This window comes from Clinocottus analis, unplaced genomic scaffold (genome assembly GCF_023055335.1).
Source record: "Clinocottus analis isolate CAN_PGR_092001 unplaced genomic scaffold, fCliAna1.0.p SCAF_17, whole genome shotgun sequence".
NCBI classification, from domain to species: Eukaryota; Metazoa; Chordata; class Actinopteri; order Perciformes; family Cottidae; genus Clinocottus; species Clinocottus analis.
In genome coordinates, this window is record NW_027175898.1 from 9,861,906 (window position 1) to 9,879,580 (window position 17,675).

A 17,675-nucleotide genomic window follows, 5' to 3' on the forward strand; every position below is an offset into this window, starting at 1 on the left:
TTGGGCTTCAAAGTAAAACCTTCCAGATTCATATATATATATATATATATATATATATATATATATATATATATATATATATATATATATATATATATATATTGTAGAAAAAAGCATTAAGATCCATTAAGCTTTTATTAACCTTTCTGGCATTTAACCAAAATTCATAAAAAAATCCATTGACTTTGAGGCGAGGACACCTGAAGTGTAAAAATGTGAAATCATTTCCGGGTTTTTCAGGAGTCATTCCTAAAAAAAAACACGACGAGGACGAGGAGAAACTGATTTATTTATCTCCTTGGAAACAGACTTGTGGACCAAGCAGAGGTCACAGGGATTGTACACCAATACGTCAATCTTCCTTGTTCCCTGTTCTGCAACGGGGCGCACCTTGCTGCAGCCCTTGAGCAGGGCACGCTGTGATTGTTCCAAAGGATTGAGGAGAAAAGGAGTGCGTGGTTCCTCTAAAACTCAGACGAGCTGAGACACGTAGACTGAAACTGGGCGCGAGGCGAAGAAAGGAAAAGGGAGGGAGAGATAGAGAAATAGATTATGGAGAAGTATCACAGGTGAACATGGAAAGTTTTTTCTTCTCTCTAATAAGAGGAAGACTTCGCTGGATAGAAGTCAATGTAAACTTTAATTAGAAAGTTGTATATTTTACCACTTTTTTTTTAAAATGCAGAATACATGTGTAGACTAAGCCATATAGAAGCAATTGGGACAAAGAGTTTATATAGTTTATATCCATAAAACAGACATAAAAAACTAAATACTGGATCAAATAAGGGAATTGTACCAGGAGAGAGATGGTGAACAAGTCCCAAACAGCGCTATCTAAAAAAAAAAAAAAAGACAATGTGTGTACAAGGAGGGCATGTCTGCAAAAAAAATGAGTTTCTGTCTGAGGGTTTCACCACTGAACCCAGGGTGAGGTGGTCTGAACATGTTCCATACTTTATTTGAGATGATGAAGCAACAGGCCCTGGAAAGCTCTCCTCCTCCACTATCCCACGGGAATATCACCACTCATCCATAGAGGAAGAGGGACAGAGAGGGATGGGTGGATGAGGAAAAGAATGAGGGGGGGTGTGAGGAGAAAGTGTAATGGTGGGGTGGAAGAGAGATGTTTATCGTTGGGGAAAGGAAAAGATGTGTAGGAAGGTGTTTCCTGTGTCTTTTTATGAGTGATAATTGATCTAACCTGCACACATGCCTGATTGACTGTCATTTCCCAGAGAAATACTCTCACTGCTGCCCTCATCTTCTAGAGTTTCCACTTGACTTTGACCCGCAAGGCAGCGTCCACACACTGACACTGCATGCTGACATGTAACAGATGTGTACGCAAAAAGCGACACGCACACACCCATACGATGCACCCACATTGGACTCATGCAAACAATTGAAACACTGCTGAACATGTTGTCTTTTAAATGCAACAGGGTCCCATTCTGTGCATGATAAAGAGCAGATTGTTGACACCAATAACACGTCGTTTTGAGGAGAATATGAGCCGTACTGTATCTGCTGTGAACCCACACCACCTGCATCTAGTGTTACTGCCCGCAGGACATTTTCACCCAAACATCTGACTTTGTTTTCCTCCAGGGTGTAGATGGCCTGAGGCGGCGGCAACACAGTGAGCTCACCTGGCAGATATTCATTTGGCGTTAGAATTACAACTAATGTGATTTGTGATGCTTTGCTGATGAAAGAATAGACCTTTTTTGATAGGTTTTAGAATTGCACGAGATGGTTGTGTTTAACCCTTTCTATCAAAAATGTGTTTCCAAGAGTTAGATGAGAAGATTGATACCACACTCATATGTAAATGGTGAATAGGATGCTATAGCCAGCAGCCAGTTAGTTTAGCTTAGCATACAGACTGCAAACAGTTAACCTGTACATGTACCAAACTAGCACATCCAGAGCTCAGCAATTAACATGTTAGATTGTTTAATATGTACTAAAAGTGAAAATGACAATTAGTGGTTGATGTCAGACGCTACTTAAATGCAGGGTGTGTCTCTGCCGGTTCTAGGAGTCACTAGAAATTATCCAACACATAAGTTGTTGTGAGACGGCAACAGGTTGTTTCTACACTTTCGTTTTTGTATCAATTAATTTAGAAATGATCATTAATAATCAGTGAGCTTCAGAGATGCTCGGAGGCCAAGTTTGTTACCTTTGGACAAAGCCGGGCAAGCTGTTTCCCCTTTTTCCAACCGTCTTGCTATGCTGAGCTAAGATAAGCTAAGCTACGCTAACCTCTGGCTTGCTGCAGCTTCATGTTTAAGACGTGGTATCAATCTTCTCATCACATCATGACTTCAAATGTCGCAGACTATTCTTTTCATCAGCTGAATCTTTCATTCTTTTTGATTAAAAGATTAGCTTTCTGAGCTGCCTGAACTATTAGACAGTAAGGTTATATATGTCTTTAGAAATCTCACGCTATGACTTGGGAATGTTCCTTCAACTCCGTCTGAGTGCAATTAGCCACATTTCTTTGTAGTTGTTAGTTGCTGCAGATAAGAGTTGTCCTCCAGAGGCTATACTGTTAAGGTTTATCTACCTCCAGCCTGAGGAGTCCAGAATGAAACCTGATATGGAGATGAGCCCAATACCTGCTCTCTCTCTCTCTCTCTCTCTCTCTCTCTCTCTCTCTCTCTCTCTCTCTCTCTCTCTCTCTCTCTCTCTCTGTGTGTGTGTGTGTTTGCAACATCTTCTCTGTTGATGAAATGTTGATGAAATGTTGATGAAGTATCTCATTTGTCAACCTGCTGGAGTCTTCATTAAAAATGTCAACCACCTCACACACAGCTCTAAGATTTTCATGTACCTATTGAAATACTAAATATCAGATGCTGCCAGTTTCAATACATAGGAATATATTACCGGCTCTTTCAGTTGTTTTCATGCCAATCCTCAAAAAAACAAAAGCGCATCCTGAGACAGAAAAGAAAGAGGAATGACAGACTACAAACACAACAGACTTTACACTATTTTAAACAAACGGTCCTCCTCGGTGTGTTTGGATTGGGCCGACATTCCAAATGTACTGTAGGAAAAACATCATATTTTGAAAGGATAACAGGTGGAAGTAATAAATAATTATTTTCAAAGAAGAGCTCTTCAAAAGACACGAGAACAGCTTCTCTTTTATTCCACCTGAGTCACTTTGTTGAACGCCGTCCTTGGAGAGGATTCAAATCATTTCTTAGAGGCTAAAATGTTTGCCATTGTACAGAAGTATTTCAGACAGAAGATCAACAACTCAAGCTTCATAAATATTCTGTGGACAAAATACTATAATTTTTTTTAACATTTTTTTTCTCTCAAAATGTTGTGCAAACTGACTATACATTTCTGCGTGTGACATCAAAAGTTAAGGTATTTTTTTTCACTAAATTTTACAAAGTAAAACATTTTTTATTAACACCTGAATTATTGGTTATGAGCCAATATATCATAATGCCATCTCTTACACCCTGAGTGCTACTTAATTTTTATACCAGACATATTTATATGTCCATAATGCAAAACGTATGTTCGGAAAAAAAAGTTTCACTCTTAATGCACAAGGCATGATATTGTACTCATTTAACTTTGCTCCTTATCGTGTTTCCTTTTAAAATCCACTTGTAGCTACTTAGTCCACTCATTTGCCCTGGAGCAGTGCTCAAAGAAATGCATCAGTATTGAGCAATGCAACCACCATATTTTCCTCTGGAGCGTCCCCTTGCCCCAGGTGTGTCTTGTCCTGACCTCTAATAGCCAACATACAAGTGTCACAGGGCTGAAACTTTGAAGTGGCTGTAGAGCAACAAAACTCTGCCGTTCCCTTTTATCTACTCGCAGTTTTCTTTCCTGTCCCGTCCTTCCCAACATTACCATCAATCTGCTGGTTTTTCATATTCTTGCTGACACCTCCTCACCCATTCTTACACCCGAACCCCTCTTCTCTCCGCCCCCTCAGCCCTGATCCCTCACTCGGGGCAATGTGGAGTTTCTGGGAGTGGCTGCTGCTGTTTGGCGGGTGGAATATTAAAACGCTGTGTGTCTGCTGAGGCGGGGGTGTTAGAGAGGCTGTCCAGACTCTTGGAGCCTCTCTAGTCCAGGTCAAACAAAGTGACAGCAAGATTCTGCTGAAGAGGTCTCCCCATTCACCACAGTATCGCAACTCTGAAGAGGTCAGCGCTCCTGGCAGAGGTCAACCAATTATGCAGACACTCACGCAGGGGAACTAGCTGCACACAGGGCCGAGAGGAACACACAGTGTTCTCAAAACTGTGAGTTGACTTTAGTGTCAAACACAGATGCACACACACTCTCAAGAAGATGGTTCCTCCAAAAAATTAACTTTGGTTTAGCAGGCCAGAGTCATTCTTAAAGCCACATCAAAATGGACACTAGTAAATATATATATATGATACCAAATAGCATTAAAGCATTAAAGTTGTTGATAGCAATGAAAGAAGTATTTACATTGTGACTTTGATAAAAGTGGCCAAATAAGAATATAAAAATAATGCTGCATTCAAGTATTATCAGCAAACATCAAACTCATAATAGATAAATACAATAATGTGTAATGCTCTTGAGTTAGTGTTTGAATCTTGAAACATCTGCAACATAACCAGTAACTTTAGTTGATATTTAGTTACTGGTGTTGACCAGTAACTAGATAATAGCATAACAATACGAGCATAATACTTTTCTAATCCAGTCCAAGTGAGATTGTGTCCAGAGCTGTAATTAAATCCACTTCCTCCTTAAAACTGCTTTCCCAACCAGAAATGGACTGAACATGTTCAGATATACTGCAGATTTAGTTGATAACTCACTTTTTCTGTTGATGCAGTAAAAGCTTCTAAGTGCTGTCAATGTTTACCATGATACTTATTCAGGCAGCATAACTGTCATGTGAACCAACTCAAAATGCATTTAAATTTTCAGTAATTTGATGATTTTACAAAATCTTTCATTCCTGTAGATGACACATATAGAAGCAATATTCAGTGTAAGCTTGCAAACGTTAGACTGCCGTGAGAGATGCTTGGAAATCTTGGATTCTCCATTTTCTTTTTTAACCACTTTAAGCATTACATGCATTTGTTCATGTTTTGCAGAACAAGGTCGGAAAATGAAAGTAGTTTAGAAGGACACGGCGTTATTGGAAAAGGGGAAGTATTGCAGTTATGGTAAACACATCAGGGCTTTACGGTAACAGGTGCACCACTCACTGGCATCCCAATGTGAGTGGCAGATAGAGAGAAACATGCCGCGAGCTCCTCATAGCTCTGTCAACCCTCCGCACACATTCCTCCACCACAAACCAGACAGTTGGAGAGCTATACAGAGAGATTGAGAGATATGTGATGTGAAGAAGTTGACGAGAAGGAAAAAAAAAACAATCATTTACTTTATCTTCTTCACCCTCAGCAACTTATTAAGTGTGGTTTTGGAGAATCATTTTCATGATCTATATGTGTAGGGTTTAAATCATGACAAAAATGTTCCCAAGCAGTAAGAGCAGTATAGGATTTAATGGTCAAACAGTCACAGAGCAGGAAAAGTAGGCTACGTGAAAGGAAGAGTCAATGGGAGACAGGAAAAAGAGAAAGAGAGATAAAGTGGGAGGACAGAGGTGATGAGAGAGCTCCTTTTCGGCAGCAGTCGTGCGTAGAGCCATCGCTGATCTCTGTTTGTGTGTGACCATGCATGGCTATGAGCTCACGTGCACACTCACACAAACAGTCACACAACAGACCAAAGCAGAAGAACACTTGGGTCTTGGTTTCCTAGTCTGAGGGGCGAGTTTCACGTCATTAAAAGGAAGTCTTTTGAACATCTTGTGACATCCATCAATCTCCATTGTCGGATTTGGACAAAGATCTTTACGGGACCATTGACGCGTAGGCACAATTAGACATGAGAGTTTCAACACTGATGAGAAGATTTTTAAGATAAATTTCATAGATCTTCACACAGGAGTTAGTGTTTGTGTAAAGGTGCATTTTCTCTCCTTAAAGTGACTCTGTGTGTCGTCGCAAAGACAGAACTTCACTTCCTTGTTGTCAGCTTACCGTTCTAATTTTCCTGCAGAGATTATCTAATAAATCTTAAAACATCAAAACATGGCATATAATAATATAAAAGGAAACCATTTCCTCCTATTGTCAGCATGAGTTTCTTTTCCACTTTAGTTTACTGGTGTATTACTTCCTGATCATTTCCATAGAATTTTCCAAGAGAAAAAACATTGTGAAACATAATAGAAGTAAAAATAATGCTCCATTTAAATCCAAGCAAATAATTTATGTATTGATCATTATTAACATATATTTAGTCTCCATATGTAGACCGTGTTTATTGCATGTTTAGTTGACCTGCTGTGCTTGAGGGTTGTTAAAGTAACAGAATACATAATGTGGATCCATTAATTGGAAGTTGACTGATTAAACAGTACCTCCGCTTTCCTTATAATCAGTATCAAATTCTTAAACTGGTGATTACACATTTATTTTACATTATTCCAATCCCAACCAGATTATAAAAGGTCTCATTCATTATTTTAGGTTATCCTGCATATACATAAATTAGGAGCTTGCTGTCATTTACCAGTTGTTGCTTGAACTTCATTGTAAATTTTAGTTAAATTAATCCTTCTCAGAAAAAAAATCAGTTTCAGAATGCTTGGATGTGTTTATCGGGGCCGTATTGGCCTTTTCCTGTGGTTGAAGTACAGAGAGAGCAATAGAAAGACTGAAGTGAGAATGAAAGGGATTAACAGATTGATATGTTAATCACGGAGTACTAATGAGCGACAAGAGGGAGGAAAATACGACGGGGTGAGAAAGAAAGAAACCAAAAGGCGAGAGGAGGCGTTCACACCGCCAACGAGCTGATGAACAGTGAAAGTGACGTTGACCTAGAAGTTACATCCTCCTCTGTTCATTTCTATCCTCCATCTTTAAGAAAGAATGATCTCACAGTCTTACTATATTTGGGATATGTGATGATTCTTTAATCAATCACATTTCGATATAATAATCTATAATCAGTTCAGTGAGTAGAGATGCAGTAGAGATGTGGAGATGCCCTTTCAGGACACACTATAGCGTGGAGTAAGGAAGGTGTGCCGACCGTACACAGAAAGTCTTCCTTCTTTCTTTTAATGTTCCTGATTTAATGCCAACTTGCCCTTTGGGCCTTTGCGTCTGTGTGTGTGTGTGTGTGTGTGTGTGTGTTTTATATTAATGAGGGTGTGTGTGAGTGTGTGGGCAAGCTGCACAGCACGCACCCTTGTGTGTGAGCACGCCAGATTCCCTCAGGTGACAGTCGCAAGAAGTACACACACACACACACACACACACACGCAGGCACACACCAATTGAACAGCGATATGTAATTATACACATTCTTTTTGTGTACGTGTGCATCTGTGGATGGGTGGATGGGAATACACCTGACTGACATGAAGCCCTTATACGAGACACACTGCTTATGGATTACGATTTTTAAGCTTTGACAATTGAACGTGTGTGTGTGTGTGTGTGTGTGTGTGTGTGTGTGTGTGTGTGTGTGTGTGTGTGTGTGTGTGTGTGTGTGTGCATGCTTGCGTGTTATGCTGTGAAGTCATTGTGAAAGTGAATGCATCTTGGAGTCATGTTTTCTACACAGTAGTATAGTCAATGTTGTCAAATCCGTTTCCATTCCTTTCATAAAGCTGGTCTCTGAATAATTAAATAAATATTGTACTTTTAACCACCACATGTGTTACTTTACTGAGTATTTCTTACGATAGTTTATATAGATCAAAATTGGTAAAGTAGTTTAATTTAAACGCCTTTGAATCATTTATTTAACAATACATCTGTTGTTTTGAAAATACAATAATTAGTGCATACTGTGTGCATACTTGTTGAATTATTGTGTAAACTCAAATGTACTAATTAAAACGGGAAACTTCTCAAGGCAGCTTTAATGATCAGTCAATTTAATTTAAAAGGAGCACAATGTGCTTTACAATTAAAAGGAAGAAAAGAAGAAAGAGGCTTCAAAAAAATAAAATCCAATTTTGTTTAGGTTAAATGCATGTTTCTGTCTTAATGCTTAACATTTGAAATTCCTGTAAAGTTTCACTTTTATTTGGTTGAAATTCATTCATTTGGGAATTTGGCTTCTTTAAGCTCACCTCTCTATATTCTTTTATCTTTGATCCCAAGAAAATGAAGGAACCAAAACCTGAGTATGACATGGAAATAAAGGGGGGAGAGTGAAAAATGATACTGAAGAAGTATTAACATGTTAAAGCTGAGTTCCAGGCTTTTCTCATAGTCATTACCAAACCTTTCGCACCTCTGGGATCCCCAAGCTCACTCTTTTATCCACTAACATAATGAGATTCAAAACACTCCTGCCTCGGATTGTCTTGCAAAGTGCTCTCCGGGCTGCACACACTCATACACATGCGAGCCAGTTTCTCTCCGGCCTGTGAAGAGTTAATGATCCTACACCTGTCCTATCAGACACCTGTTTCACTCCTCTCAGCCAATCACAGAGGAGAGGGAAACTCACTGCTGGCATGAAATAAATCTGGGCCCGGTTCAGAAGGGAATCACAACACTTGACTCAACTGCGTGTCACTGATCTCCTCTGCTAGACTGATACACTCACTCACTCAGACAGAGAGAAGCTCACACAAACAGCGAAGAGTTGAAACTAAAGGAACCTATTCCGGCCGACTTGGATTGGAGACATGACCAAAGAGACTGAGTAAGTGCTGTGAGCATATTTTTTTCCTATCCTAAAATGTGTGCTTCATCACAATTTTAGTTTTACAAAGTGTGCTTTTTGTCCACAAAATGAAAAACATTTGGATGTAAAGTTTACGTGAATCAATGTTGGTGGTTTTTTTTAGTCCGGGGGACAGAAACCCCCCTTCTTCCTCTCAGCAATGAGACCCCCATGTGAAAGATCCCTGTTTTAAGAAAGGGGATGTTTTGCAGGGGAAATTGATATGGATAGTTTTAACACACACACACACACAATTTGGTCCGTGGTGGTAGTGGGTCTGTTTCGGCTTGCGTTGTTCCTAACCTAGGGGCCACACAGCACAAAAGGAGACCGGGAAATAAGAATCTCCTCTTGAGGTGTTCAACACAGACAGAGGGCAATGACAGCATGTAATGCATTGAATTACATAAAGGAGAAACCCTAGACACCCCCGTCCCCTCACACTGCCCATTTCTGTGTGTCTGTGGAAAAACATCTGCACTTGGCCTGTTTTAGGGGCAAACAGAGAATAAGTCTTTAGGGGTGTTTATTTAGGCAGCTCGGTGTGAGAGGGACAAACAGGTGCATCTTAGAGCAGGTGTATGAGATCAGTTTTAGTATTTGTAATGTTGCTAAAATATCAAGGAAACCGACATAACCAAAAGATATAATCTGGTGTTACAATGTTATAATGCTCAGTATCAGACTCAGTAAGTCTAGTTTTCCAGGTGTGGGAGTTTGAATGCAGTTCTCTTGTGTTAATCCTTGTGAGAAAACACTGATGTGGCTGTGAACACCTGTGGTCTTTTCCTGTCAGCACATTTAATTAGCTGTTTATCCAGAGTAAACTGCAGCTATTTGTTCATTTGCTACTTTGGGCAAACTCCAAAGGGGGACTCTCCTGGTAGGCGGGATATTTACAATCTAATGTCACCGTGGTATTTGAAAGCCCGAACTCACCACATGTGGTAATCCATTTACTTAGTAAGAAAATATCGTGTCATCTCTTTTAAGGTCTATGTAAATAAGAGAGTTTATATAGGATTCAAGAATGTAGTTTTTGGTTCTTTCACAATTCCTGTAACCACAAACACAAGGTGTGTGTGTGTGTGTGTGTGTGTGTGTGTGTGTGTGTGTGTGTGTGTGTGTGTGTGTGTGTGTGTGTGTGTGTGGAGGGGGGAGTTAGTGGGTGGCCCTTGGCTTTTTAAATCTTTTTGACACCACTGATTTTAAGGGATGTTACTCAGCTCTGTGGTTTTGCAATCGAAACCCTCCATGCTCAGGGGCAAGTATGTGCAGCATCCCGCTGCTCAGGTACTGCTGTTAAACGTTCTCTCACGCTCTCAAACCCTGTGTGTTAAAAAAGCATTCAAATGACTTGGATCCGTTTTGACCTCTCGATAATTCTACGTTTCCTTTTTCTTCTCTTCACGGTGTATTTTGAGTCTTCAATCTAGTCAATCACTGTCAACTTTTCTTTCTGCAGAACTCTGGGACTGGTCTTTCAGAGCGAGAACTTCAACTATAACCGTTACAATAACTACGCCATGGAATCCTGGTCCTACATGGAGAGCTCGGGCCTCGAGCAGAACCACTCCAAACCCAGACTCCACCCAGGAGACGACCTGACAGCCTTAACCATGCTTTATGAACAATGCAAGGTAGAGCATGTGGAATCTGTCGTAATGAGAATTTAACTCAATCTTAATCCCAAAATTACTTCTAACTTTTTAATCTTTTTTATTTTCCAGAACCAGAAAGAACAGAAGATGGTTACCAGCAACCGCGGTGGCAACATCTGCAAAACAGAGAGGTAAGACACAAGTTCACCACACTGTTGCTGCTGCAAAGTCCTTTTTTGTAAATACAAATCAGTCTTCATCATATGTTACACTCTTTATTTCATACTAAGGACACTGCAGATGAAATTAATAGCAAAATCATTTTAAAAAATTGAGCTAAAAAAAAATAAAAAAAATTTCCCTTTTGAATTAACAGTAATTTCAAGAAAAACTGCAATATTCAAAATACATTTTTCCATCCCTTGTTGTTACTGAATAAAACGCATTAGAGAGTGTTAAGGAGGGGCTTCAGGAGGCCATAAACTGGTGCGTGTGTAATCCCCAAGTCAAACATAGTCAGGGGGATTATTGTCTAACTCTCCAGTCCTTCCACCCATCTATCCTCTCTCTATCATTGTCTCTGTATTGCCGAAAGAGTTTCACAACAGGCCTCTCTCTGTCTTCACAGAGCTCTCCGTTCCTCCACCTTGTTAGGTGGGTGAGAAACGGCCATTGTTGGGGCGCAGTGTTGTCCCCTCAAACATTTTGAACAAGGAAACTCAAACACTGAGAAGAAAAAAAGATGGATTAAGAGACAAACAGTACCCACCCAGAATCAAACCACGTCTTAGTGCAAGTTCACCTTGCAGTAGCCCTGTGTGCTTTTTACGTCTGTTATATATTTGCACAGGCTGTCTGCAGGCTTCTGTCATCTTTAACACACTCTACAGTTCGTAACTTAAAGGTAGTTTGCTTCCTTTCTCTCTTTGTAACTGGATGGAGTAGTCACAGTGATTTGTTTTTCCTCTCCCCACCAGGAATCTAACCAACGCCAATGAGCTTATTTCACTGGATTCGTCCTCCAACGTCAGTGTTCCCTTGAGCCATCACCACGAGGCTCTGGGATCCAAGCAGAACATCTCACTGCCCATCTCCGTTCCCACCACCTCAGACACCTACGCCACCCTGACCAGCGTTGTGGCGGACACGTACGACAAGCAGGAGCTCAACATCATCTTTGATTCCCTGCTGACCGGTTCTTTCCCCGATCATAGCTCCGAGGTAAATTTAGCGTCATTATTTGAAAGCTAAACCCTGTTTTCTGTGGCTTCTACTTGGCATTTCTCCAGGCCTCTCCCTCTTTGCTTTCATTAACAAATGTCTTTTTGTGAATTTCAGACTCTTCCCTACAGCGACCCCTTCACTAATGACCAGTCCAGCCCGGTCTACTCCGGCTCCTACACCGGCTCTCCACCAGAGAGATTCAGGAATGAGTTCCAGTTTTCCCTGGGAGCTCCCTTGGCTTCTTCCTACAAGTCCAGTGAGCTGCCCATGGTTTACCTGAACAAGGGCCAGTTCTACCCCATCACCCTGCAGGGAGTGGACAGCAGTGCCTGCCTCACTGCCACTAAAGTCAAGGTGAGTCATGGTGACGCATCAGAAAAGCAACCACTATTTTTTGATTAACCAATGATTAACCAGAGTTGTTGTCCTGGTATTATTACTGGACAACAGGTAAGTTGTTCTTGGTGGCATCCTTCCCTTCAGGCTTTTTTCATGGGCGCATGATTATATAAATTCTTTGCGTGCCACCAAGCCAACCCTTCCCAAATATACGTCCCTCCCTTGGAGCCAGCTCCTCTGTGACTAATTCCCTGCTGACACCCACTGGGGTGGCACCATTAAAATGACAGTGTCCTGCCCTGTATAATTTATTTTTACACTGGTGTAAGGAGGCTAGAGTGCAGCAGAGCTCAGCTAAAAAAATAAAAAAGGAGTGCACGATGACGGAGGGGAGGTGCGGTGTGGTTTAAAAACAGGCGACAAACCTTTTCTTTGTCATGCGAATCAAAGGATAAGAATACACACAAACACACACCCGCTCACTGCAAATAACTGATGACAATGTGATGAGAAAAGGGGGATTTGGAGTGATAAATGAAACGTGATGGAGATTATTTGACATCTCGGCTGGTGAAAGAATTCCACTGAGTTTGGCAAACGTACCTAACTGTCTGCTTTTCTGTCACCGTTCTTTCTCCGCTTCAGACCGTGGTGATGGCTGTGTTTGAGAATGACAAGAGCCCAGAAATGCAGCTGCGCTTTTGGAATCACTGGCACGCACGTCAGCCAACCGCCAAGCAGAGGGTCATTGACATCGGTATGTTCTTCACATATACAAAAGAAATACACAGGCAGCGTCCCTTTACACCAACAAACAGACACTCACATCAAGAACACGACAGTGAACGATTCCTTCACTGTTCTGTGTTGTGTTAGAGAAGCAAATCAACACAACACTCTTTTTTATTAACAAGTAAAGAAGATTGACCTTTTTTTTTCTTCCTTTTCATAGCCGACTACAAAGAAGTGTTCAGCGGGATTAGCAACGTAGAGGAGTTGTCCTTCAACGCTCTTTCCTTTGTTTGGAACCCCAATGAAGAAGCCAAGGTAAGCACACAAACAAATATGTTTTCATATAACCTGAAGAGGGAAGGAACAGAACAGGTGGAGGATTTACAAGAAAAGAAAGGAAAGGCAGAAAAGGGAGGTGGAGAGGAGAAGGAGTGGCTGAGAGGGAGGGGAGGAATCCCAGAAATGCGTTTGGGCCTTAGGCTCCTGTCACCAAAGCAGGCAAGAGTCGCGACGGCTTATACAAGCTTCGCTGTGGCCCAAAGGCGCTGGGGCGGGGCCACCAAACCTGCTGCAGGTGGAGAGAAGCAGGAAGAAGCAGGAAGAAAAAATGTGAGGATAGAGAGGTCTAAGATTAAATAAATGAGAGAAATTGGACGCGAGTTGTCTTTTTAATTGTGTACATAAAGTAATGCCAGTGGTCCAACACATGAAAGGACATTAAAAGATCTACTCTTTCCCCCCCACAGGTTTACATCGGCATCAACTCCCTGAGCACAGACTTCTCGGCTCAGAAGGGAGTTAAAGGCCTGCCTCTGAATCTGCAGATCGACACGTACGACTTCAGCTCGGGAACCAACCAGCTCCTGCACAGAGCCGCCGTCCAGGTCAAGATTTTCTGCGATAAGGTACGCCGCTTATGTCATTTCCCTTCATTTCCCTTTTCTTACGTAAAAACAAAACATTTGGAGTTTGCGGACTCAAAGTCATGATTGTAACCATGTGATTGTGTGTCCTCAGGGTGCTGAGAGGAAGATGCGCGATGAGGAGAGGAAGAGAACCAAAAGGAGGGTGAAGCCCGATGCCACCTGTGAGTGTTGCCAACAGAAACCACGTCTCAAAGATATTTAATCCCTTTCAGAGAGTGTATTCTAATTTCTGCTTTTGTCTCCAGCCAACAAGTCTATAGTGAGCAGCTCGATGGCCAGCGACTGTACCTTCTTCCAAACTCTGGATGATCACATCACCCAGCCAGTTCTCTTTATTCCAGAAACACACCTTTCCAGCTTACAGCGCATGGTAAGTCCCCATTTCACTTCCTCTCTCTCCTCTCTTCTCCTTGAGGAGTGTTGAGTGAATCATGTTTCCGACCCATGTATCCCTGTAGGCAGTAGCACAGGCACGAGAGAGGCAGGGAAAAGACTGTGGGAAAGTATGCGGTGGGAAAAGTAGCCTGGGAAGGGGAGGGGATGTGTCAGGGAAAGTTAGGCGAAACGCAGACTTGGGCTCAGATGAGCTAATTGGTGTCGAAACCAGGCACAAGTACAAGCCGCTACAGCTACTGACGCTGAGATTAAGCGAAGGGGGCTCACCAACAAAAACACTCTCACACGCACACCTGGTGCAACAGCTCACAGATACCTGACATACAGTATGCGCCACCCTCATATTCTCTGTTTTTTTTTCACACACATTTGCAAAAACAGTGAGTTGAGAGTGCTGTTCAGACAGGCAGGCTTGTCAATAGGGACATGGGAGCTTGAAGAGGGAAAAGGGTGGATTTCATTTAGATACGACTCTCCTGATATACAGTGAGTGAAACTGTGGAAAAATGAAACCAGCAATTACAAAATAACTTAAATGATACAATGCCTGGCCGTCTGCTGTGAATGGCAGTAAATGTCTTCGATTGGCTCGTGAGATAAAGCGGAGCATGGTGTTGTTGTGATGTTGTTAGGAGGTTATGGGAAATGCAGTCTTAAAGTAATGATAACATTCTTTCACAGACAATGGTGGGAAAGGTGAATTTAAGCAATGTTTTTATCAGTGGAGTGGTGTCTAATCAGATCTCTGGTCTCCTCTCTTTTGTATCTCCAGGCCCCTCCCATGGACGAGATCGAAAGGTAAGCAAAGAAAGACTCATGACAACATTCACAGCCATACATCACAACCAGTTATTTCTGGAAAAACACATCGTGGCTGTTTTATTTGAATGTGAACATCTGTTGTGTTTTCCCAGGAGTTCTATGAAGAGATTGTATCCAGACAGAGACCAGAGCAGCTCTCCAGCCAGCAAACAAGCCCGCAGAGAAGACCCAAAAAGAGGTACGTAGAAAACTGAAAGTCTAACGTTCAAAAAAGAAGATGCAATCAATCATGAACCAGTTAGATTTCCTTGTCTTTTTGGCAAAATGTTTAAATTCGTTCTCTCGCTTTCCCATAGTTCTGCTGTACGTGAGGACGCACACTGAAGAGGTGTTTGATGCGCTCATGCTCAGCGCGCCAACACTGTCAGGCCTACGGGACGCTGTAAGTAACAAACACTGTAGTACCTCATCTGATCTCACATCATGCTCACATATGTTACCGTACATTACCTCTCAGGTATATTGTCTTTCTTTCAGCAGGAGCTCATTCTAACTCTCTAATTCCATTCTTTATTCAGGTTTCAGAAAAGTACGGTATGCCAAAAGACACCATTGGGAAAATCTACAAAAAGTGCAAGAGAGGGTGAGTAACTTATTATTTCTTTGGTATGTCTAGGTTGGTTTAAAGTAGGGCATTTGACACAAACTATGTGCATTAATTCAGGGCCTAGTTTATGGTTTTAATCTCATCCTCCTGTAAGGAACTCATGTCGACAGACTGGGTAGGTAGGTTAGTTGGCTCGGCCTCCTGGAATGTGTTAATTGTAGCTTCTCCAAAAGAAAGACAGATGACTGAGGGAGGATGAAAAGATTTCAAAAGCTTTGCAGATGAGTCATGGCCAATTGTTGTCTTTATGTTTTCATAACTTAATCGCAACATCAGGAAGTATTTCGGTGTTGAAAGAGAGATTTAGTGTCATGAAGTTTAAGGCTTCCAGTCACGAGCTGTATGTTGTCCATCAAGTTGTGATCTTTTTTTAAAAGTCACATTTTCTATCAGCTGAACTTAAAATAAGTCAGATGAGTTTATACGCGCTGCTCTTCTCCTGTGCTAATTTTTAGTGCTTTGGTTTAAATTAATAAAGATTAGATGTGTTTTAATTTCGTCAAAAGTTACTGGAAAAGAAAGGTGGCACTCCGGTGTTAATGAAAATGTCACCTCTTCTCTTCGTGACTACTCACACATGTCTACTCGTAAAACACACGTCAGCAGAATTTTAATGTCAGTTGCTGTCAAATAGTTTGTTGAATAGTCTGGGTCACCTCCTGGAAAATAACAGAGGAGAACAGAAGGTTTTTTTTAGATGTAAATAAGAACTCCTGACCGAGTAAAACACCTTCGGCTGATGTCCCTGCTGTTCCCTGCGTGCTGCTGGCAGCTGTCACTTGAGGGGCTAGGCTAACAAGTTGGGTTACATTCTTTCTGCTGTTCCCTCCCTCCTCTTTTGCTCTTGTCTTCAATCAAGCCTGTCCCTGCAGGCAGAACGCATGAGCCTCTAGTTAGCTCAGGTCATTAAAGCCTTAAATATTTAAAGATTAGTGTTGGTAGAGAAAGAAGACAGTGACCTGATTTACTACCCTGACTGATGCCGCAGATATAGCGCCGCTCTTGTTGTTGCCTATGGAAGTTTCCTACAAAGAAATGGCATGTGCTTAACTCAACCAAGCGCTGGCGACCTGTTGCTTATGTCCCACTGAAGTGAGAAGAGACACATTATACAGGCAATTTACACGTAGACTGGTTTTTCACATTTTCCTGGCAATCACTGAGATAACCTTGCTCTTCTCTTCTTCAGGATTTTTGTCAACATGGACGACAACATCATCCAACATTACACCAACCAGTCGGCCTTCCTCATCGAGATGTCCGAGGTCATCAGTGGCCAGTTCCAGGTCACCCTCATTGAAGTATGAGAGCAAGCATCCAATCTGCCGCCTGCTCCGTTGAAGAATGCAACACATGACAGCGTTTCAACCATCTGTAATAGCACTGCTCAGTCAAAGACAATGTAAGCTGTGGAGTGCCAAAGCCAATGGGAGAACTGGGCTGAAGAGAGAGAGATCAGTTTTTCCGATTTCTGCTAAGTCAAGCCAGTTTTCTCGATGTTGTAAATACCACTCGCCCCATAATTTTGTTATTTGAATTGTAACGTAAGAGCAATTACGATGAACACCCTGTACATATAGAATGTAAATAGAATTTAATATGACAGTGTTTTATGAACTAGCCATGTGCATGTTGCTAACCATTTTTCACATAATGCTATGTATTTCAATTTTTTTTTTACAGAGCTCTGAACATGTTTTGTCTACAGCGTATTTTAAGGATTTTCAGAGGTTGCTAGTCTTGCTGCTTTTAATGTATCCATCATTTCTTCTATACGAGCCAAGGTGCGTTTCCTCACCCACAACCTACTTATGATGTTTTTTCACTGTTATAACTATCTTCCTGTAGGTTCCCGTTAGATTCACAACTTAAATGGCCCGGCGGCTTAATTCAGAACCTAAAGTCAGACATTTCCTCCCATAAAACCACACAATACTTTGTATTGGCCATCATTTAGTTCAGAGTTGTGGACATCTCCTTCCTTCATAGTGTAACCACAGACAAGCAGTTTAATACCCCAAACCCTGAGGCCTGCCAGAGGACTTTCATAGTGTGCGTGTGTGTGTTTGTTAAAAGTTGTAGGCTATTTTTTCCCTTTTACGTTACGCATCATTTCAAAACAAGCATGTATCCCTGTAATATTTCATTATTATATCATGGCATTTCTGGTTGTATGTGTCACATCTTGCCTCTTTTGTAAGAAAATAAAGAAAATGCATCATA

General features: G+C 41.4%; 1 protein-coding gene across 1 annotated transcript; it reads left to right on the forward strand.

Annotated features, from left to right (window-relative positions):
• The first annotated feature begins 8,684 nt into the window (after positions 1-8,684).
• grhl3 (grainyhead-like transcription factor 3) lies at positions 8,685-17,661 on the forward strand. The gene is made up of 15 exons (XM_068580788.1): positions 8,685-8,784; positions 10,271-10,445; positions 10,536-10,597; positions 11,384-11,627; positions 11,745-11,984; positions 12,615-12,726; positions 12,922-13,016; positions 13,448-13,606; positions 13,719-13,788; positions 13,873-13,997; positions 14,796-14,821; positions 14,938-15,023; positions 15,142-15,227; positions 15,364-15,428; positions 16,642-17,661. Exons 1-15 carry the CDS (start codon positions 8,768-8,770, stop codon positions 16,757-16,759), a joined length of 1,680 nt encoding a protein of 559 aa, XP_068436889.1. The 5' UTR covers positions 8,685-8,767; the 3' UTR covers positions 16,760-17,661.
• The last annotated feature ends 14 nt before the right edge of the window (positions 17,662-17,675 follow it).